At 43.6% G+C, this 23,878-nt stretch overlaps 1 protein-coding gene across 2 annotated transcripts in view; it reads left to right on the top strand.

Moving 5' to 3' along the window:
* Positions 1 to 23,878, top strand: part of ADAR (adenosine deaminase RNA specific) — a 68,223-nt gene that overhangs the window by 16,642 nt on the left and 27,703 nt on the right. Inside the window, exons 1-6 of one of the 2 annotated variants that reach the window (XM_033924771.1) lie at positions 4,594 to 4,745; positions 7,289 to 8,730; positions 16,127 to 16,304; positions 16,629 to 16,756; positions 17,550 to 17,691; positions 22,750 to 22,970. In XM_033924771.1, the coding sequence (XP_033780662.1) occupies positions 4,725 to 4,745; positions 7,289 to 8,730; positions 16,127 to 16,304; positions 16,629 to 16,756; positions 17,550 to 17,691; positions 22,750 to 22,970 (2,132 nt within the window). In that variant the 5' untranslated portion in view covers positions 4,594 to 4,724. Of the gene's footprint in view, positions 1 to 4,593; positions 4,746 to 7,288; positions 8,731 to 16,126; positions 16,305 to 16,628; positions 16,757 to 17,549; positions 17,692 to 22,749; positions 22,971 to 23,878 lie in introns of those variants that run through there. The other variant, XM_033924773.1, reaches the window with a different exon arrangement.

Here is a 23,878-nt window from a genome sequence, read left to right as displayed (position 1 = left end):
GCAGGATCAAAGTACACGAAGGAGTTTTTGGAGGAGCAGGATTTGCCCCCCCCTCCTCGAGAAACGCCTCGGCTACCTCTCAATAAGGTTCTTAACCAGACCTTTTTGAGGAACCTTGACTCCCCTCTTACAGTCACAGCGGTGCCTTCTAAGATGGAGTCTAAATATCGCACGGTTCCGTGCAAGGGCTTTGATAAGGCACAGCTATCCCACCAGTCCCTACTGGTGGAGTCGGCTTTGAAGAAGTCGCAGCCTTCCAGGGTCTCGGCGGCTGTTCCCTCCGGACGGGAAGGACGGACCTTGGACAAGTTTGGTCGTCGCCTCTATTCTAACTCTTTGATGGCGACCAGGGTCCTGAATTACGCATTCACCTTCTCGTCTTATTTGAGACAGATGGTGAAGTCGTTGCCGAGGTATTATGGAGTCATGCCAGATTCCCATAAAGAGGATTTTGGGGTTTTTATGTCCAATTTGTCCCAACTGCGTCTCTACCTCTTCCATGCGGTGTATGACGCGTTTGAGCTCGTCTCTCGCATGTCAGCCTTCGCGGTGGCCATGCGCCGCCTGGCATGGCTCCGTACCCTAGAGATGGACCCGAACTTACAAGAACGTCTGGCCAATCTTCCTTGTGTTGGCTCAGAGCTGTTTGATGAGTCCTTGGAGGCAGCGACCAAGCATTTGTCTGAACACGAACACTCTATTGCATCATTGGTCCGTCCCAAACCCCGGGCTCCGCCGCAGAAGCCGTTTAGACCTCCTCCGCGGCGGTACCCGCAGAAGTCGACGCCGTCCTTCTCCAGGCCTCTGCCCCGACGTCCCCAGCAGCAGGGCAGGGCGTCCCAACCAAAGCCTCAAGCGCAAGGAGCGTCTAAACCCGCTCCATCTTTTTGACGTTGGGGGCGGGCCCCCTCCGCACTGTCAAAGGACCCCCTTCCTATCGGGGGCCGATTGCAGGCCTTTCTCCCAGCATGGGCCGAGATCACGTCGGATGCTTGGGTGCTCCGGATTATCTCCGAGGGCTACTCGCTGAATTTCTTGTCCATGCCACCGGAACATCCGCCGGGGACTTCTCTTTGCTGCCGAGACCAGCTTCCTCTTCTCCTGTCCGAGGCCAGGTCCTTGTTGGGCCTTCGGGCAGTGGAGCATGTGCCCCTGAACCAAAGGGGACGGGGGTTTTACTCCCGTTACTTTTTGGTCCCGAAGAGGACCGGGGACTTACGCCCCATTCTGGACCTCCGGAGGCTCAACAAGTTCCTTGTCCGGGAGAAGTTCCGTATGTTGTCCCTTCCAGTCCTGTACCCTCTACTAGACTCGGGGGACTGGATGTGCTCCCTGGACCTGAAGGAAGCATATACGCATGTTCCGGTGCAACCCGCCTTTCGCCAATACTTACGGTTCCAGGTGGGGGAGTTGCACCTCCAATATCGAGTCCTCCCCTTCGGGCTGGCCTCGTCTCCTCAGGTCTTTACAAAGTGTATGGTGGTGGTCGCGGCTGCCCTACGATCCCAGGGGCTGCAGGTCTTCCCCTACCTGGACGATTGGCTGATCAAGGCTTCATCCCGGGAGAGGGTTATCTCAGCGACCCGACAGACTATCATCTTCCTTCAACGTCTGGGGTTCGAGGTAAATTTTCCCAAATCACAGTTGTGCCCGGTTCAATCTCTTCAGTTTATCGGGGCCGTGCTGGACACGGTTCGCCTTCGTGCATTCCTGCCCTCATCGAGACTGGAGGCTCTGCTTTGCCTGGCCCGTCAGATTCTGCTGCAGCGCTCCGTCTCTGCACACCGGCTAATGATTCTATTCGGCCATATGGCTTCGACAGTTCATGTCACGCCGTTTGCCCGATTGCGTCTGAGACTCCCTCAGTGGACCTTGGCCTCCCAGTGGCGCCAGGATCGAGACCCGCCCTCCCTTCCTGTAACGGTCACTCCTTCCTTGAGACAGTCGCTCCGTTGATGGACCAACTCTTCCAATCTTTCCGGGGGTTTGCTCTTTCTCGTCCCTCCGCATCGCAAGGTCCTGACCACGGACTCTTCGGAGTACGCGTGGGGGGCTCACCTCGACGGTCTGCGGACTCAAGCGCTATGGTCGGCGGAGGACCGTCGTTGTCACATCAATGTGTTGGAGCTTCGTGCCATTTTTCTGGCAGCCCGAGCCTTCGGTCACCTGCTGCGCAATCAGGTGGTCCTGGTACGGACGGACAACCAAGTGGCGATGTATTATGTAAACAAACAAGGGGGAACGGGCTCTTGGTCCCTGTGCCGGGAAGCCTTGCGCCTTTGGGAATGGGCGACCTCCCAGAACATCTTCCTGCGGGCGGTTTACATTCAGGGAGAGAAGAATTGTCTAGCCGACAAACTCAGTCGTCTTCTCCAGCCGCACGAGTGGTCGCTCAACTCCCGAGTTCTGCGCGAGGTCTTCGACCGCTGGGGGACGCCTCAGGTGGATCTGTTTGCCTCCCCGGAGACTCACAAACTGCCCCTCTATTGTTCAAGAATTTACTCCCGAGACCGTCTCGAGGCAGATGCCTTCCTTCTCAACTGGGGAGGGAGATTCCTTTATGCATTTCCTCCTTTTCCTCTGATCTTGAGGACGTTGGTTCACCTCAAGTCATCCAGAGCCACTATGATTCTCATAGCGCCACGTTGGCCTCGTCAGCACTGGTTTTCCCTGCTCCTTCAACTCAGTGCCAGGGAGCCTCTACTTCTGCCTGTATTTCCCTCTCTGCTGTCTCAGAGTCGGGGTTCGCTGTTGCATCCCAATCTTCGGTCATTACATCTGACGGCTTGGTTCCTTTCCCCCTGACTTCAGCGGTCAGGGAGGTGTTGGAAGCCTCGCGCAAGGTCTCGACTCGGCTTTGTTATTCCCAGAAGTGGACCAGATTTTCATCCTGGTGTACCTCGTGTCATTTGGAACCAAGGTTGGTTCCGGTATCCTCGGTTCTGGAATATTTGCTGCATTTGTCCAAGTCTGGGCTGAAGACAACTTCCATCCGGGTGCATCTCTGTGCTATTGCTGCTTTCCATCGGCATCTAGAGGGACGCTCTCTCTCTCTTCATCCTCTGGTGGTTCGTTTCATGAGGGGTTTAGTTAATGTTAATCCTCCTCTGAAACCTCCTCCTGTAGTTTGGGATCTGAACGTGGTCTTGGCTCAGCTGATGAAACATCCATTTGAGCCAATTGACAAGTCTCTTCCTAAGTTTCTCACTTGGAAAGTGATCTTTTTACTTGCGCTCACGTCTGCTCGTCGAATTAGTGAGCTTCAGGCTTTGGTTGCGGACCCGCCCTTTACTGTGTTCCATCATGACAAGGTGGTTCTTCACACCCATCCCAAATTTCTACCTAAGGTTGTGTCTGATTTCCACCTCAATCAGTCTATTGTCCTTCCGGTGTTCTTCCCGAAGCCCCACTCTCATCCTGGTGAGGCGGCACTTCACACGCTGGACTGTAAGAGGGCGTTGGCTTTTTATCTCCAACGTACCAAGTCTTATCGGAAGGTTCCTCAATTATTTTTGTCCTTTGATCCAAATCGGCTGGGACATCCTGTTTCCAAGCGCACCTTGTTCAACTGGCTAGCTGCTTGTATTTCTTTTTGCTACGCTCAGGCTGGTCTCACGCTCCATGGTCGAGTCACGGGGCATAAGGTCAGGGCTATGGCAGCTTCTGTTGCTTTCCTCCGGTCTACTCCTGTGGAGGACATATGTAAAGCTGCCACTTGGTCTTCGGTTCATACGTTCACCTCCCACTACTGTCTGGATACTTTGTCCAGAAGTGACGGCCGGTTTGGCCAGTCGGTGTTACGTAACCTGTTTTCCTAAATTGCCATCCTCCCACCTGCCCTTTTTTGGTTGGCTTGGAGGTCACCCACATGTGAGAATATCATGCCTGCTTGTCCTGGGATAAAGCACAGTTACTTACCGTAACAGGTGTTATCCAGGGACAGCAGGCATATATTCTCACAACCCGCCCACCTCCCCGGGGATGGCTTCTTTGCTTGTTATGGAACTGAGGACCACGAGGTGGGGATGCGCCCTCTAGTGGGCAAGAAGGCATGCACATGCGTGGTGCAGTGTAGCAAACTTGAAACTTCAATCAAGTTTGCTTGAGAAGCTGTCCGCGCTGGGGCTCCGTAGATGACGTCACCCACATGTGAGAATATAAGCCTGCTGTCCCTGGATAACACCTGTTACGGTAAGTAACTGTGCTTTAATGCTGCTGCTCTGTCCTCCAAAGTAAAAAGTTATTCTGCAAACCTAAATGAAGTAAGTTTCCTTCGTTGCAAATTGAACTTCCTCACATCTGACTGTAAGAAAGAGCTGGCAGGGAATGTTTTAATGATTGTGCTCTCCTATTCTGCTAAATTTTCACCACTGTGCAAGCCCGGGGGCACTGGGGGCAGCCTTTGAGGCTGCTGTCAGTGCTCTGGGGCGGTGACTTACTGGAATAGGCGAGTGCTGATTGGCTACAACCTTTCCTGCACTCCCTCCCACTTGTATCATGTTACGTCATCCCTGGCCAGATTACAGGGAAAAGAAACTGAAACTTAACTGGAGCCATCTTCTGCAACCAGGATATATACCGTTCTTGCCTTTTTAAAAGAGGATTTTCCCCCCCCCACCAAATGTAATTGTAAGACCGAGGTACTGTGAAATCCCAGCATTTTCCAAACAATTTAATTCTTTGGCAGAATAAAGGCTTGGTCAGTGTAACTCTAGAATGATGAAATGTCTGAGAAGAAATCTAAGGTAAATATCTTCATTGCTGTCCATTTCCTGCTTTGCTAACTAAATCTGATAAATTTCTTTCTTACAAAAATGTTATAGATACTGAACATGCTGCTACAAAGGGTCAGGATTTTACTATAGCTCATTCCTGCTAAGGCCTAGAACTAGTGCTGGTAGAGAACGATAGGAAAGACCAGTTATATTACAGTATAATACAGTACTTGTAACAAAACCAAAAAAAAACAGTGCCCTCTTTGTGTGTGTGTGTGTGGGGGGGGGGGGGTTTACTGCATATTTATAGGTAGAAGGACAGGAAGGCTTATTCTGTAACTTGGCACCTGCATTAAATTTACAGAATGTTAGCATTTATGTGCCAAGTGTACACTTAACTGAAAGTGCTAGGGTGCCTAACATGACATATAAGTGATATTGTATATAAATGACATATCTACTAGAAAGATAAGGACCTAATCCTAGGACTAACGCAGTGGATTTTCCCACATCCATTTTAGTAATGACTTTTGGAATTTTTAGGAAGTTATCCAAACTTTTTTTTTTTTTTTTTTTTTTTAACCCTGCTAAGTTAACTGTTTTCACCACATTCTCTGGCAAGGAATTCCAGAGTTTAATCATACATTGCACAAAGAAATATTTTTTTTCTGGTTTGTTTTAAATCTACTACTTAGTAGCTTCATTGCATGCCCTTAGTCCTAGTATTTTTGGAACGAGTAGACAAGCGAATCGCATCTATTTATTTTAAAATTTTCTATCCCACTTACATGCTAAGCGGGTAACTATTGTTACATACATAAAATATAGCAATACATTCATCAGTACATCTTAAAATAAAACATTATTTTAAAATACCATCATCTTGTATACAATCTGCATAGGAATCTTCTGTCATCTATTGATTTACGACAATCAATTCTGAAATGCCCTCACAAATAGGCGTGTACCGATCATTTTGCGACCCGATTTCCCTCTGACCCGATTCACTAACCTCTGTCCCGATCACCTCCAATCCGTGCATACAAATAAGAACATAAGAAGTTGCCTCCGCTGGGTCAGACCAGAGGTCCATCGCACCCAGCAGTCCGCTCCCGCGGCAGCCCATCAGGTCCATGACCTGTAAGGCGATCCTTGTCTAAAACCCTTTATTCCCCTTTATGCTTCTATCTATACCCTTTCATAATCCTATAACTTCCTCTATCTGGCATTGAAATGATGGCAGGCAGTAATTCACAAACAAAAACCCTGCAACACCGACTAGGCTGGCTGATTACAAACAAGCGACTGCTGGGGATCAGTCGTTCACAGCTTTCCGACTGCCAACTCTTCTGCTCTTCCCTGCACAACGAGCCATGGGCTCGCGATGAGTAAAACAAAAAAAAATTAAATTAAAAAAAAGGTAGCTGCTCTTAAGCCTGCACAGACAGACCATCTGCGCATGCGTCGGGTTCGCTAGAGAGCGATCCCGATAGTCGGATGGGGGTGTGATTCCAATTGCCCTCATTTGCATGAGGGCGTTTCGTGAATCAGCCCCCTGGACACAGATCCAATCTGTGCCCTTTGTGAATCTAGCCCTTAAAATTTGCACATAATCTTAATGTACCCTTCATTGAGTTCTGTAGTCTTGAACTCCCCACAGATACAGCTGCCATACAGTTTTTTTTTATAATGTACATCCTGATTACTTTCCAAAGTTAAGTCTTATAGTAGCTTCGATTTAGAATATATTTCCACTCCATTCACAATTTTTTAGACTTCTATCATAACTCCTCTGATCCTTCTCTTCTCCAGGCTGAAAAAAAGAGTAGCTTCATCAGATTTCTTAGATCTGTGAATCATTGTTGCAACAGTATTCTGTATGAATTGAATTTTTTCATTAAGTTTCATGAAATATCAGAATATGAGGAATTAGAATAGTCCAGCTGGACTCTGTGTGTAATTTATTTTTATTTTCCTTTATTCAAGCTTTTCTGCAGCAAGTGTTAGAGTTAGAAAGTGGATCACCGCTGCCCCTTATTTGGTGGCTATGTGCATCTTATATTCCAGAAACATGCTAGGAACCGAGGTGCAGGTTGTGGCTGAGGTTCATGGTATATGAATTTCCCATGATAAGAAAATAGTATAAAGAAGGAGGGGTTAAGGGGAGGGAATTATTCTCTTTATCATACATTATAAATAAAATATTATAATAGATGATATTCTTACATGAAAATAACGTAATAAAGGGAGGGGGAAAAGGTTCATATTTAAATAATAATTGATAAAATCATTACAATATATATATTGTATAACTTTATAAGAAAAATAATTACAATTATATGATATATAAAACCATAAGAAAAATAAGACAAGAAATGTTATATATAAAATATATTATAAAAATATCAAGTGTATTGTTAAGATAATTGTATGAAAATTTATGACACTTGTTGTTAAATGGAAAAAAAATTCAATAAAAAACTTAAACACAAAAAAAAAAAAAAAAATGAATGACAAGTTTGTTTGGCTACAGTCTTAATACATCCTCTTCTAATAATCCTCTCATTTCACAGGAGTTTGCTCTTGACCAACTGAGACACCAACAAGTGCAGTTCCTTTTAGGAGGGTGTACAGAGACTCCAGTGTCTTCAGGCCCAGTACAGAGATCACCAGCATTTCAATATAGCACAAGAGTTCATCCACCAACTGCGCAGAATCTGTCAAGAAGTGGTCACCACAATTGGCCAGAAGGAAGAGGATCTTTTAAAAAACACCAAGCCCAGACTTTGTCATATGGTTACTTGTCTCAGAGTTACTATAAAAATTTAGAAAAAAGTGTGGATGAGCTTTCTTTAAATGTTCAGAACCTTGCAGTGAGAGATTATGAGGAAGAGATCATAAGGTTTTTAAAAGAATTTGCTCAGAATAAATCACAGTCGGCTATTTTCATTGCCCGGCATCTTAAAACCCAGAAGAGTGAGATCAATCGTCATCTTTACAAACTGCATAGAGAGGGCAGGTTATATAAAGAAGGCGATAGACCCCCATATTGGAGAATTAGAAAAGACACAGAAGTTGCAGAACAGTCATCCAGAGTTGTGGGTAGAAAAACCAATTCTAAAATACACTTATTTGAGTACAATTCCCTTGATTCTAAAAAATCTGCTGTAAACTGCTCAGAAGATAATCTAGAGTTTGACATGTCTGAGATGAAGGAGAAAATCCTTGACTATTTGTTTGATAGTCCAGAATCAACATCAAATAGCATTGCCAAAAACATTGGGTTGATTGGTACAAATACAAGACAAGTTAATCATGTTCTGTATAACCTGGAAAAACAGGGAGATGTCTACAGGCAGGGTACAGCCCCCCCAAAATGGTCTCTCTCTGACAAGAAACGAGAGAGAATGCAGATGAAAAAGAAGGCAAGTGAAGCACCAGATGAGGAAGAAGAGATTGTGGCTGCAGTTGTCTGCACTGAAATGCCAGACACTGTGGAAAATGAAGCCATGGGGGAGGACCTAAATGTGGGAAATGAAGGCATGTGGGAGGAGCTAAACGTGGGAAATGAAGCCATGGGAGAGGAGCTAAATGTGGGACGTGAAGCCATGGGGGAGGAGCTAAATGTGGGAATTGAAGCCATGAGGGAAGAACTAAATGTGGAAAATGTGGAATCTGCGCGAGAGGAAGTAATCAGTAGTGTTCTAGGTAAAAGGCCACGTAAGATACGTTTTTTAAAGAAATCAAATTACGATAACTTTGAAAATGGCAAGTGGGCCACTGATGAAATTCCTGAGGACTTGAACAGCATAAATAAAGAGACAGATGAGATGCAGAGCATTATGGAGGGTCCCTCGGATGAATTTGAAAGTGGGCAAGAGATGTCTCATCTGGATAAGTTAACGGCTTGCCTGGAGAAGAACCCAGTGAGTGGTCTTATTGAATTCTCCCAGTATTCTTCTCAGCACTGTGAATTCGTCCTCCTGAACCAATCTGGACCATCTCATGACCCAAGGTAAGAATGATTCAGTAGTATTCCATTAATTTATTGCTAGTATTCCTATTAACAAATGTCATTCTTTTAAAGGATATAGGGGATGCTTTTAAAGGTTTGACTAAAATTATCCAAGGTAAACCAAAATTACAACCTCAAGATCTTATTTGTGTAACAAGTTTCATCCCTGTTCATGATCCTTTCTTATACCGAAAGGGGAAAATTCTATTAGGAAGGGATACTTTTATATTCCTGTTAATAAACTGTCACACTACATTTTCTTATTTTTTGTTAGCTCTTATCTGTCTCAGAAGATGCCCTCTCTGTACAATTGTGGAGTGACGATGTTCCTAAATGGACTTTATTTGAAAGTGTCAAAGTTCCAAAGGTACACTGAAATCATCCACATAAAATAATTCCATCCACATAAAAATAAATCATCCACATAAGAGCCTTAAAGGACCTAGTCCGCTAGGGATACAGGACCCAACACGGTCCGCGTTTCGACAAAAAGTCTTCTTCAGGGGTCCCTGGGGGTCCTATAAAGGTGAGTACGTGGGAAACAATTGTGTGGTGAGCCAGAAGTGAGACACTGTTTGCGTTTGCAATAGAAAGGCCTTTCCATTGCAAATGCAAGCAGTGTCTTACTTCGGCTCACCACACAATTTTTATGTGGATGGAATTATTTTATGTGGATGATTTCAGTGTACCTTTGGAACTTTGACACTTTCAAATAAAGTCCATTTAGGAACATCGTCACTCCACAGAGTTTTTTTGGTTTTCTCTGGATTTTCTTTGTGGATATTTTGGGGTCAATTCCTTTTGTTTTTTGCTCTCTGTACAATTTCCACTAAATGATTCCTTAGTTGCAAATCCTTACTTTACCAACTTGAATAATTCGTTCCCACACCGAAGTTCCTCAGAATGCCACACTTCAACTGCAAGATAGAGAGCATATGTGGTGACTGTCCTCATCGGAACTTTTGAAACCAGTGTTATATCTATTCATATATATCTTTTTATGCTTTTATATTTTAACTAGTCTTTAAGCCTGTTACATTAACGGGTGCTAGAATAGATGTGTCTGTCTGTCTGTGTTTCTTTATCTCTCTCTCCTTGGCCGCTGTCTGTATCCTTCTGTCTCCCCCCCCCGAGCAAAGCTGTCTGTCCCCAGCACACCTCCCCCCCAAAGTAGCCCCCTTTCCCTCTCCCTATCTCTCCATGGCCCCTTCTGTCTCCTCCCAGAGCAAAGCTGTCCCCAGCACACCTCCCCCCCAAAGCAGCCCCCTTTCCCTCTCCCTATCCATGGCCCCTTCTGTCTCCCCCAGCACACCCCTCCCCCCAAAGCAGCTCCCTTTCCCTCTCCCCCTGGCTCCCGGTATTGATCCCCTTCTTACCCTCCCCTCCACCCTGGCGTCTTCTGGCCTGCTCCTCTTCAAAGCAGCCTGCGATCGTGATGGCCGGCTTTAGTGAACCTCGCAGGCTGCTCTCCAACTCGGTAGCACGTTCCCTCTGACGCGATCCTGTGCATCAGAGGGAGCGTGCTACTGAGGTTGGAGAGCAGCCTGCGAGGTTCTTTAAAGCCGGCCACGATCGCAGGCTGCTCTGAAGAGGATCGGCGGTGGTGGCGAGTGAGATGACACGGCTAGGATGCGGGCAGGCAGCGAGTGAGAGGCAGCGGTGAGTGAGGGCGGGCAGTGACGCACCAAGGCAGGGAGAGAGCACAGTCGCGCGCCTTCAGCCCCCGCATGCGCCGTGAGGTTAGAATGTTGCCACAGAAGCACACCTCACAGCGCCACACCGCACAAATTTTTGAGAGCACATGTGCGCTCTAGCATTTTATTATATATGATTACTTAGTTTTTCATTGATAAAGTGGCAGTGCTTATCTTAAAATATAATACTTTGTTATGTCAATAAATATATATAAAGTGAGACTTAGCTTTGAACTAATACTGTCTCATTCCCCACCGACGCGTTTCATTCTTCTTCAAGCTCGGGGATGATAAGTATACTGTGAAAAGACAATTCTTATTAGTTCCACATTAACATCTAGGTCTTAAATAGCAAAATACTTTAATTTATGTGCTGCCGCTGTACCGGGCCATGGTACGCCCTCGCCTGGAGCACTGCGTCCAGCACTGGTCGCCGTACATGAAGAAGGACACGGTACTACTCGAAAGGGGCCAGAGAAGAGCAACTAAGATGGTTAAGGGGCTGGAGGAGCTGCCGTACAGCGAAAGATTAGAGAAACTGGGCCTCTTCTCCCTCGAACAGAGGAGATTGAGAGGGGACATGATCGAAACATTCAAGGTACTGAAGGGGATAGACTTAGTAGATAAGGGCAGGTTGTTCACCCTCTCCAAGGTAGGGAAAACAAGAGGGCACTCTCTAAAGTTAAAAAGGGGATAGATTTCGTGCCAACATAAGGAAGTTCTTCTTCACCCAGAGAGTGGTAGAAAGCTGGAACACCCTTCCAGAGGCTGTTAGAGGGGAAAACACCCTCCAAGGATTTAAGATAAAGTTAGACAAGTTTCTGCTGAACAAGAACGTGCGCTGGTAGGGCTAGTCTCAGTTAGGGTGCTGGTCTTAGACCAGAGGGCCGCCGCGTGAGCGGACTGCTGGGCATGATGGACCACTGGTCTGACTCAGAAAAGCACTGGCACTTTATCAATTAAAAACTAAATAATTAAAATATAAAAAGATATATATGAATAGATATAACACTGGTTTCAAAAGTTCCGATGAGGACGGTCACCACATATGCTCTCTATCTTGCAGTTGAAGTGTGGCATTCTGAGGAACTTCGGTGTGGGAACGAATTATTCAAGTTGGTAAAGTAAGGATTTGCAACTAAGGAATCATTTAGTGGAACTTTTACTCTTTATTTGTTCTATTACTTGTTCTCTCTGTACAATGACACTGATTTATTTAGACCTGAATTACTTTTCTTTGTATCTAGCACCAGCAGATGAGAACTCTGAACCTCACTGTCATGCATTCAGAGGTTGAAAGGTGGGAAGAGGTCAATGACCAAGTGGTGTAGATACTATCCACTCCAGTGCCTGGCTCCTAAGCTTTTGGGAGTTCTGTTTCCAAGGTCTGCTGCGGCTGTTTTATGGCCTGATTTCTGCCCCAAATCCATTTTGGGTTTTAAAAATTTTATTTTATTTAAAATCTGCCCTAAGTGAGAAACAAAATCACGCACATAATCAAGACCAATAAACCTCAGAATAAACAAAAAATAAAACATCAGAAATTACAGTGGTACCTTGGATTAAGAGCATAATCCGTTCCAGGAGCATGCTCGTAATCCAAAATGCTCGTTTATCAAAGCAAGTTTCCCCATAGGAGCTAATGGAAACTCGCTTTGATATGTTCCCCCCCCCCACCCCACCCCCCCTGAAGGCCTCCCCTGCGACTGGCACCCTCCCCTCTGCGATCCGGCACCCCCCCCCCCCCCCCGCCATGATCGGGCAACCCCGCCGCGATTGAGCACCCCCCCGCCGCTGCTTACTGTCATCTGGGACGTGCCGGTGCCCAGATGACAGTAAGCAGCGGCGGGGGGGTGCCCGATTGCTGGGGGGAGGGTGCTGGATCGCGGGGGGTGGGGGGCGCTCGTAAATCGAGCCATGCTCGGTTTCCGAGGTGCTGATTTTGCGAATGTTTTGCTCGTCTTGCAAAACACTCGCAAACCAGTGCACTCGTAAACCGAGGTACCACTGTATATATAAAAACTAAACATTCTGTATCTGTTTAGCAGTTCTCCCCCATCTTCCCCACTCACTCTAGTCTCCCTTCTTATCCTACTCTTCACACTACTTTTTCTCTCAGCTTCACGTCTTCCCCTGCTGCTTTCATCCACCCATGCAATCGCTCTAGCCATCATCTTCATTGGTCTCTGCCTTTCTTTTATCTCGGTCTAGACATTCTTCTTTCCATGCCTTCCCAGCCATTCCCTGTAGGTAACTAGTTGCCTCCCACCCCTAACACGAGTTTCTCCTTCTTAAACCTTAGCTTGCTGACCAGTGCTGTTGCCCTACATTGTCAACCCTGTGTCCTTTCTGAGTTGCTGTTGCAGGAATGAAGAGCTAATAGGCAGAACCAACTACACTGCCCTTAAGTCTGTCTTTATATCCTGGGCTATGCCTGAATTCCCATGGTGGATTCATGAGACTAGCATGAGAATTCAGGCACTATTTAGCTCAAAATCTATTGCAAGCTGTTTGGGTATAGAGAGAGCCCCTTTTGAAATTTCTCTATTCCCTAGTACAAAGAAAAGTTAAGTGAATTGTTTTGTTCCAATCTTTCCCTTTTGATTCTATTCCCAATTCAGCCTGCTTTTGTACTACCCCTCCTTTAGTTGTTCTCCTGTCCCCATCTTCTCTTGATTATATTGTAACCTATTCTTTCCCGCTTACCTTCAATTTGGTGTGTTCTGTACTCTTTATTCTCGTTTGTGTCGTCATATGGGTTTCCTCCCCTTATTTACTTTGTAAACTGCTTGGATTTGACTTTGTTTATATTTGCGGTATAGCAAATGAATTGAACTGAACTTTTCTCAATGGGGATATCAGGTGGAACCAGAGCTATCGAGGCAAAATGTGTGAAGGGGATCTCTCGTAACACAAATGTGCATTTCTTAGTGGCCTTGCTAGACTAGTCCAGAACTTGTGGGTTATGCCTGCCAACAAGCAGATGGAGCCAGGGGACTGCGTTGAGTTCTGCCCTATAAGGGCACCTGTTTAGTCTGAGCTGTTCGCTGTTTCTTTGCCTCCAGCAGATGGTGACAGATTATGCAGCTGCCTGCCTGGTTTGATCAGGAGGCTCCTGGCCTAGAGATTTTTAGGATCCAGACAGAATGACTGGATTATTTTTTGTTTTGTTTATGCATATTTACAAACAAGCACAACATGAAGCAATGAAGTTCAAAACTACATCATACAGCAGAACAGCTTCATCCAGCTGTGTTCAAGATTACTTCAATATTAGTAAACCTGTAAAACAGGATGAAAAGTCTCACAAGCCAAAGCTGAACCACTTATGTGCTTCTGTTGAGTGGCTTACTTATAATCGGTATAAAAATATCCTCAAAAAGGATAAAGTATTTTTCACTTAGCTTCTACGTTATAATCGGCATCTCTGTACTTTCAGCGGTGAACAGCATTTTACAGTGCAAAGACTACTGCATCGAGGAAACCGGGCTCCAGATTTACTGCTATTATTTGTGTGCTGAGCAGTTGACAAGTATATGGGGCTTGTATATTGCTGATTACAACACAGAAGCTAAGTAAAAAATGCTTTTTCGGAGGTTTTATGCCGATTGTAAGTAAGCCACTGAACAGAAGCACGTAAGTGGTGCAGCTTTAGGCTTATAAGGATTTTCTTCCTGTTTAATAGGTCGTCTAATATTGAAGTAATCTTGAACACAGCAAAACATCTTCAAACAGTACATCATAATAGCATCAAGAGTTAGGTTTTACACTAGCACGAAAGAAGTAGATAAGAGACCACTGATCTCACCATCACCCATCCACCTTCAGCAATGGAGAAAGGCTTTATGCTGCAGTTGCTGGAGCAGTGGGGAAAAGGCTAAAGCCATCAACTACCAAGCCACCCCAGCAGGAGTCCTTGTCCCTAGCAGTAGCTTCTCCGAATCTTTCTTCTCTTTCCCTAAGCGGTCAAACTTTTTCAGTAACACTGTTCCTTATGCGCTTCTTCTGCAGTTGCTATCGCACCAATTTCTACCTGATTAGGAAGGTCCATGTGGGTTTCCTTTAAAGGGTGGATTCCCCTCTCTCCCTTCCTCCCTGCCATTCAGCAAATGACCACTGTCTGTTCTTTCCATTTCTGCTTATAAAGTGCACACATGTACCCATAGCTTTCTCTCTGTCTCCCCTAGCGCAAACGCACACACCTCCATAGCTCAATCTAGGTCTCTCTCCCTCCCCAAACTCACTCTTATGGCTTTGGTCTGGCAAGATTCAGAAGTGGAAGGAAAGAAGAATGGCAGCGCCTCAGGCCGCACTTTTGTCGCTAAATGCATAGTTTGACCCAAATGGTTCAAATTTTACATTCAGTATTGGCAGTAGAAGAGGAGCCTTATGACCTTGTGAGCAGCCACTGTCCTTTTCTTGCATTTCTGATCAACACCATACCAGGCACTGGGCTGGGAGGAGGGTGCATGTATGTGCACACATCAGAAGTGACACTTTGAGGGGGCAGGTGATAAGCTTGGGATTTCTGAGGTCTTTTCCTCCATTTAATTATGTTTGAGGGGAGATATTGTGAATAGAGAATGACAAGGGGACTAATTTATCCCCATCCCTGTGGGATCTCAATATCCCCATCACGTCTCCACGGCTTCTGTCCCTGTTCCATTCCTGCAAGCTCTACCTTAACCTCTCAAGCCTTGAACACATTCGTAACTTTGCACCCGAAGTTAGTGCCAGGGGTTGTATTAATCCACAAAATTTCAATTTTCTTGGGCGCATTGTTGAACTGTAGTGGCTGGACAAGTTGCCATTTGTGTTACGCAGAGCCCTGCACTCCTAGAGTGTCCTACATTTGGCAGCCTCTGGGTCTCAAACCAATAGAAATCCAGCTGAAAAATTGTATATGGTTTCATTTGAGGCTATAGAGAAAATCCACATAAAATTTTATTCAATTTGGAGGATGTTGAGTGGGGATGATTTTCAATATTGGACCACTTGACATGGACCACTTGACCCAGCTACTGTGACCTCGGAGGACTGCGACTAGAAATCATGTCAGCCATGTTGAGAGCAGAGCCAGCATGGATAGGAGCAACTGGGGATCACTTCTGCCCTGACTACACACCTAGACAGCCAGGGATTATAAAATAGGTCTGCATGTGAATGAGGGGAGGGAGGGAGACAGGGCAAAGGACAAATTATCAGCTCCCACTGAAAGCACATGGTTGGTTTTGACCAAAACAAGAACAGTCTTTCAGCCGATACTGAGACCAGGCGGAAACAGATTTTGAATCTGTTTCAGCATTATACCTCAAATTTCTTATATGCATATTTATTTAAAACATTTATAGCCCACATATCAAACATCTATGCGGATAACACCATTACATAACATAATAAAACTTAACAGAGCAAAGTAAAATGTCACCATACAGTATGCAAGTAAAAAAACTTCAGATCAATAACTAAATAATAATCACATTTAAAAATTTCCAAGTCAGAAAATGTGGATATAGTGAAAAAAAAAAAACCCATCACTGGTTAGATATGCCCTAAGAACTGTGAGAGTTGCTGAGTTTAGAGAGAGCATTTCTTTTTCTGTTTTTGGAAATTGGTTCAGGTATAAAGACTCTTCTCATAAGTTTATGCAGCTTTGACGGAAAATAAATATTTTTAATGTCTTTGCTTGTTTTTCTGGGAAGATTTAAATTCCAGGCTGTTGTCAATGGAAGAAAGTTTCCAGCTGTCGAAGCGAGCAGTAAGAAAATAGCCAAGAAAGAAGCAGCCGCCATAGCCCTGAAAATCCTCCTCCGTGAAGCAGAGGGTGGCCCTGAGACTGAGGAAGTAGAAATGTCTGAAGCAGCTCAGGTAGATGCTGAGGTAAGCACTTTTACATTTTGTTGTAACATTAGACATACTTTTCTTCTTCATCATTCCTGCTCTTTTGCAGTGAATAAGATGCCCTGATCCCCTCTCTATTATTTCCTGGAAATGACCAGATACCTTCTTTTGTAATCCACCTTCTATAACTCTTTTGTAACCCGCCTTGAACCGCAAGGTAATGGCGGAATAGAAATCTCTAATGTAATGCAATGATTGCTCCCTTTATCCTGGAATTATAGATGCAGAGGGTAGAACTGACCTGTCGAAGTCCATTGGTGGTATTCTTTATCTGTGATTTTCTTCTTTTTTTTTTTTTCTTAGCCTGGAGTACAGCAGATGCTTTCCTCTGGGAAGAATCCTATTAGCATTTTAATGGAGCATAGCCAAAAATCAGGCAATGCGTGCGAGTTTCAGCTTTTATCTCAAGAAGGACCAGCCCACGATCCAAAGTATGACATTTTCATTTTTACTAAAGTGTTCATTTTAGAAGCCCTGTTTGTAATTTGTACATGCATAGTCTGGCATTTAGATGTGTATATTACATTTTCTAAAGTTTGGAGATGTATGTTCATATCATAAGAATGTGTATGGCAAAGGGGGTATGATCCGAGTTGGATAAAAAGATAAATGTGCATTCTCCATTTCAAGTTGGTGACTAGTTTGTTTTTCACCCTGCTTATGTATTGCAAATGTTTGAATTTGATTATCTGTTATATATGCTGATATGTTTCATGCTATGAGCAGAACAGACATGTTTTTCGGGGAGAGTCCCTGTACCCCCCCCCCCTGTTTTGTATACAGGGCTGATTGTCTGTCTGCTTTTACACACTGAGGAGTTGTAGAACATACCAGAGGTAAGAGAGGAGGAGCAAAAAAGTATGCAAATAAAGCTCCCTACAAGAGTTCTTGCAAGAAGGGATCGACTACCTGAAGGTTCAGGAATGGAGTGTATGTCTGTTAGAAAGACTATCGATGTAAGAACCTAATCTTTCCATTCAGTGTTAAGCATATATTGTGATTAAAAGACGGGGAAAGGTGTATTGTGAATATCAAAATTAAATCTGGAAATATGGTTGCTAAAATCTTAAATTTGAATTAACCCTTTTCTGGCATATCTTTTTCTTAACTAGCACCATAAGACAGCATCACTGAAAGCTATTAGCATAAACTTGCATGAGAAGGTTGCTACATGCGTGCTGACGGTTTGGAATGCTTTGTGCTTTTTCTCTTCTGTTGCGTTAGGTTCACGTACTGTGCAAAAATAGGCGACCAGACATATCCCACGGTGGTTGCAAACAGTAAGAAGCTGGCAAAACTAATGGCAGCAGATGCAGCTGTCAGGGTACTCCGTGGGGACTCTGCAACAATCCAGTATCCTGAAAAGGTAATATGGGGACAGACTGTGAGATAAATCAACTCAAACAATTTCTTTTCACTGTGTCTGAAAAGTTTGAAAAGCACTAACAATTTTGATATAGCTCTGACTTGTGCTGTTCAGACCATGGTGCTGGACACTTTTTTTTTTTTTTCTTTTTCTTTAATTGCTCAGGTTTGGATGTCATTTTTTTTTTATAGTGTTAAGGTGTGCAAAAGCTTAGCTAGAAAAATGTTATGAAATGTACACTTCTATCTCCATGATCCTTTCTTTATATAGTCCTACAATTTATTTTTTTAACCAACTATTTAAAGCATCTGCTTTGTTTTTAGTTTTAGGCCACTTTATAGAAATTGTTGTCTTGCCTCTTTACAAGAAACGTGTATTATAAGAAATGATGGGGGAGACTGGATGACTCGAATTAACTGGATCAGTTCAAATCCAAAACTAGTTACTGCCTTGACAGCTGTTTTGTGGGTCATCTGAAATGAGTTGTGGACTCTTTCTCCACAGACAAGCAAAGGAGATGAAGGCACACTTGGTAATGTCTTTTGACATAGCCATGTTGCTGGAGCTCTCTTAGCAAAGTAACCCTTTTTGGCTTATTGGGCATGCATGGGAGTTCTGTGTTTGGTGCTTCCCCTGCTTGCTCCAGTTTTTTGCTCAACTCTATACTGAACAAGTTGCAGCTCTCCTCGCTCAAGTTTCAAGTTTAAGTTTCAAGTTTATTCAGTTTTTGATGAATCGCCTATTATAAATTCTAGGCGATGTACATGATACAATTTTAATATAAGAAACTTACAAAATAGTTCAAAAATACAGGATATAAACGATACATACATGACTCCTTCAATTACAAAAATTTAAATAAAACCCCCACAACTTAAAACTTGTACATCCCAAGCCTCTTTTTTTGTTTTTGTTTGGGGGGATATATTAGTTAAAGCTTGCTGCCTCCAACATTCCTCTCCCCTTCAGTGTGAATTTTCTGCACACACAGCCTACTGCGTCATAGCCACTGGCACCACTGGGAGAGGTGACCATCACTTACAAGTTTATTCACTTCTAATTACACTAACAAATTCAGCAGTTTGCAATATAAAATAAACAAGCGAAAAGCATTCCCATTATTCAAACAGAGAAAAGCGCCCCTCCCCTTAAATCATCCCCTCCAGGTAGCATAGTAAAATCCCAGTAAAATCTTCAGCATCGTTACTAACAGGACCATGTGCTTCACAGTACCCTGAAGCTTATTCTTCCACTAACGGAATCCCATATGGTTGCTGAAACAAGCTTTTAAGCATTTTCTGTACTAAGGAAAGGATAATTTCACAGATTCCATCCCCTCGGGACCGTTTCTCTAGCTTTCTGCTTTCCTGTACTGCAGAAGCTTCTTTTTTTCCAGCAGTACCAGTAGCTGCCTGCAGGAAACCCAGCAGGCTTCCTGCTGATTTTTGCTTTACAGTCATCATCGTCATCCCCCCGCAGAGCACAGAATGCAGCATTGTAAGACTTTGCAGCTCTGTCAGTCTGCTGCAGGTTCGTGGCAGATTTCTTAAAATGCCCACTCCAAAAGTAAGGCCTCTAGGAAATCCTTCCACTCAGACACTACAGGCCTGATCCCCTCCCTCACACTCGGCAGAAATTTTTTCCCGTGTCTGTCTCTCCATGCCTCTGCAGGACTTCCTGCCTCAAGGCCAAGGCATTTCAGACTCTTCTGCACCTATTCCAGTGCTGCTTGACTGGTGCTGCTTTTGCTGCAGCAACCCTTTTTCAAACCTCTGCTATGAGTCTCCAGTCCCTGTAACTCCACTGCCTTCGATGGCCCTTCTGGACATAAGAACATACAGTAAGAATAGCCTTACTGGGTCAGACCAATTGTCCATCTAGCCCAGTATCCTGTCTTCACAGTGGTCAATTCAGATTACAAGTACCTGGCAAAACTCCAAATAGTAGCAGCATTCCATGCTATCAATCCAGGGCAAGCAGTAGCTTCCCCAATGTCTGTCTCAATTACAGACTGGATTTTTTTTCCTCCAGGAACTTGTCCAAATCTTTTTTTTTTTTTTTAAACCAGCTATGTTAACTGCTCTTCTCACATCCTCTGGCAACACGTTACAGCGCTTAACTATTCTCCAAGTGAAAAAAATGTTTCCTCCTGTCTCCCTGTAATTTTCAGTGACCCCTAGTCTTTGTAATTTTTGATGGAGTAAAAAGATCAATCCACTTGTACCCGTTCTATACCACTCAGGATTTTGTAGATTTTAATCGTGTCTCCCCCCCCCAGCCGTCTCTTCCAAGCTAAAGAGCCCTAACCTCTTTAGTCCTTCCTCATATGAGAGGAGTTCCATCCCCTTTATCATCTTAGTTGCTATTCTTTGAACCTTTTCTAGTTCTACTATATCTTTTTTTGAGATAAGGTGACCACAATTTGAATACAATACTCAAGGTGAGATTGCACCATGGAGCAAAAAAGCAAACTTTTCCTTCTAACCCTTCAGCAATGTCACTCACAAACATATTGAACAGGATCAGCCCCAGCATCGAACCCTGAGGGACTCCACTACTCACCTTTCCTTCCTCCGAGCGACTTCGATTAACCACCACCCTCTGGTGTTTGTCCGAGAGCCAGTTTCTAACCCAGTTCACCACTTTGGGTCCTAACTTCAACACTTCAAGTTTGTTCAAGAGCCTCCTATGAGGAACCGTATCAAAGGCTTTGCTGAAATCTAAGTAAATTACATCTAGCATGTGTCCTCGAACTAGCTCTCCGGTCACCCAAACAAAAAATTCAATCAGAAATTTAAGGATGTTAGGGAGCCATTAACAAAATATTGTAAAGAATGAATATTGTTTTTTCCCTTTGAACATACATGTCCGGGAGGGGGGGGGATACTTTGTTTTCTTATGTTTAAGGACAATTGTTAGGTATGTGGGAGGGAAGGATATTTGATGTGATTTAGACTTTGGTAGAATATTAAATGATGTTAAAGTGTAAAATGATTTTATCTTATACTGCACTTATTGAAAGTTTTAAAAATGAATAAATAATTAAAAAAAATAAAATAAGGGAAAAATATTGGAAATATGTTGTTATGAAAAATAAGGAGATATATGTAATAGGATGGGATATTTATTGTTGTGCATTACTGGGTATAATAAAATGTTTAAAGTGTTTGAGGAAGAAGGATGGGGGGAGGGACAGATTTCATGTCAGATTAATTGTATTATCAAAAAGGGATGTATAATTATATATAAATTTGGAAGGAATATTTTATTGATATGGAAAAGGGTGGGAGGTTGGGGGGGAATAAAAACATGTATAATAATATTATTTAAGAATGCCAAGTGTGTTATGTAAATTAATTGTAATAATACTGTACACTTGTTGAAAGAAATAAAAAGGAATAAAGATTTAAAAAAAAATAAAATAAAATAAAATTCTGGTTCGTTTGGCACAATTTACCTTTTGTAAAGCCATGTTACCTCGGATCCTGTAACCCATTAGATTCAAGGAAGTACACTATCCTTTCTTTCAGCAACACTTCCATTAGTTTTCCAACAACCGAAGTGAGGCTCACCGGCCTGTTGTTTCCCGCTTCATCCCTGTGACCACTTTTGTGAATAGGGACCGCATCCGCTCTCCTCCAATCCCTAGGAACCACTCTCATCTCCAGAAATTTGTTGAACAAGTCTTTAATAGGACCTGCCAGAACCTCTCTGAGCTCCCTCAGTATCCTGGGATGGATCCCGTCCGGTCCCATCGCTTTGTCCACCTTCAGTTTTTCAAGTTGCTCATAAACACTTTCCTCCGTGAACAACGCAGAATCTACGTTTTCTCACATTACTTTGCCAGACAATCTCGGTCCTTCTCCAGAATTTTCTTCCATGAACACAGAACAGAAGTATTTGTTTAGCATGTTTGCTTTTTCCTTACCACTCTCCACATATCGGTTCCCAGCATCTTTTTGTTTAGCAATTCTATTTTTCATCCTCCTCCTTTCACTAATATATCTGAAAAAAATTGTGTCACCCTTTTTTACATTTTTAGCCTTTTGTTCTTCCGCCTGCACTTTTGCCAGACGTATCTCTCTCTTGGCTTCTTTCAGTTTCATCCGGTAGTCCTTTTTGCACTCCTCTTCTTGGGTTTTTTTATATTTCAGGAACGCCAACTCTTTTGCCTTTATTTTCTCCGCCACTAGTTTGGAGAATCATATCGGTTTCCCTTTTCTCTTGTTTTTATTTATTTTCTTCACATAAAGGTCCGTAACCATTTTTATCGCTCCTTTCAACTTAAACCACTGTTTTTCCACTTCTCTTATGTCCTCCCATCCTAACAGCTCTTTCTTCAGGTACTCTCCCATTGCATTAAAGTCCGTAAGTTTGAAATCTAGAACTTTAAGTATCGTGCGGCCACTCTCTACTTTAGCTGTTATATCAAACCAAACCGTTTGATGATTGCTACTTCCCAGGTGAGCACCCACTCGAACATTAGAGATACTCTCTGCATTTGTGAGAACCAGATCCAATATCGCTTTTTCCCTCGTGGGTTCTGTCATCATTTGTCTGAGCAGAGCCTCTTGAAAGGCATCCACAATCTCCCTACTTCTTTCCGATTCCGCATCCGGCAGGTTGAAATCTCTCAACACTCATGGCACTTAAAAATTGAGCAAAGTAACTTGAGGCAATCAATACCATCTATGCTAAATTGGGTAAAAGGCGTGAAAAGTCAATATTTTAGCTCAATGCTTTATCACGTTTTCTATTTTAAAACATGAGAAATACAGATTTTAACTTATTGCTAGCTGAGATTTTCATGGCTTAAGAGCTACAGAAATTGTTTGTATTTTCATAACCCAGTTAGTGATGACTTCTGGCTGGAAAAAGGATGCCAGCTTTGTCAGTGTGTTGTTTTTTTGTGTTGACTGTTTGATTCCCTACTGATGAAATGTTCTCACTAGCAATACTGGTGTGCCTGAGAAGAAATGAATTTCTGTTTGGTTGAGAAATTGAGAAGGTTTTTTGTTGATAAACCTGTTTTATTTTGTTTTGTTTTAACTGCTATAGCCTCTTGTAGAGGGTCAGTCCTTGGATAGTTCCATTCTGATTTCTGAGGTGCCTGAACTGACTCAAGAAGAACTAAAAGCAGCAAAGACAACAAGTGTTGGTGAGCTCATCAAGTACTTGAACACAAATCCTGTGAGTGGCCTGTTGGAGTACTCACGTGCCAATGGATTTGCTGCTGAGTTCAAATTGGTTGATCAGTCTGGACCACCCCATGATCCCAAGTGAGTGCTGGAACTCATACTGACAAGAGGACTGTACTATATTTGAATAGCTTGAAGCTATTATTATACAAATGTTGCATTTCCTTTAGCTATACCTGTGCTGATGTCAGATCCTGTGGCATGCCACACAGTCTTTTGTTTCTCTTGATGCTTAAAGGAGGATATTTTCTGTCAGTGCAGTTAGGAATGTTTATCCTAGGACAGCCAGGCAGCATATTCTCACATATGGATGATGTCATCCACGGAGCCCGGTACGGACAGTCTGCCAAGTGAACTGTCACTTTTAAGTTTGAAAACTGCAACTGCTCGCATTGCATATGTGCGAGTGCCTTCTCGCCCACCGAGGTGCGAGATTCCTCAGTTCTTTGTTTTCCATGGAGCGAAGAAATTCGTTTTCTCCTAAACTATGTTCAGTTTTTTGCTTGCCTTCCCGCGTCACTTCTTTTTTTTCTCTATCGAAGCGCAAATGAGATATACATTGATACTCATCGTCTTTGAGGGATCGGTACCAACGGCATTGGAAGACTTCTCATGGTCATCATCCTCGTCGTTCTCCATCTCCAAACCTTCTTTATGATTCAGATTTACATTCTTTCTCAGACTGTACACCTACTTTGATCCTGACTCGTGTAGTCTTTCTCCACAGCACTCCCTCCTCGGAGGAAATCTCCTTCAGACAGACCCTTTTACCAAATACATCAGGCAGGCGGACAGAGCTTTGCCTGTTAAACTGGAAGCCGATACTGCCCATAGTGCGGAGTACATGGAGGCTTGGATTATGATGAACCTCCTAAAGAGCTCCTCAAGCTACCGCTTCATGATATTATCAAAGAGATACTGGTTAAGAATTGGGAAAAACCTTTATCTACTTTATGTTCTTCTTTTTTCGAATCGCACTGTATGTAATT

The sequence above is a fragment of the Geotrypetes seraphini genome, chromosome 16 (assembly GCF_902459505.1).
Source record: "Geotrypetes seraphini chromosome 16, aGeoSer1.1, whole genome shotgun sequence".
NCBI lineage: Eukaryota > Metazoa > Chordata > Amphibia > Gymnophiona > Dermophiidae > Geotrypetes > Geotrypetes seraphini.
This window is presented reverse-complemented; position numbering and strand designations above follow the sequence as displayed.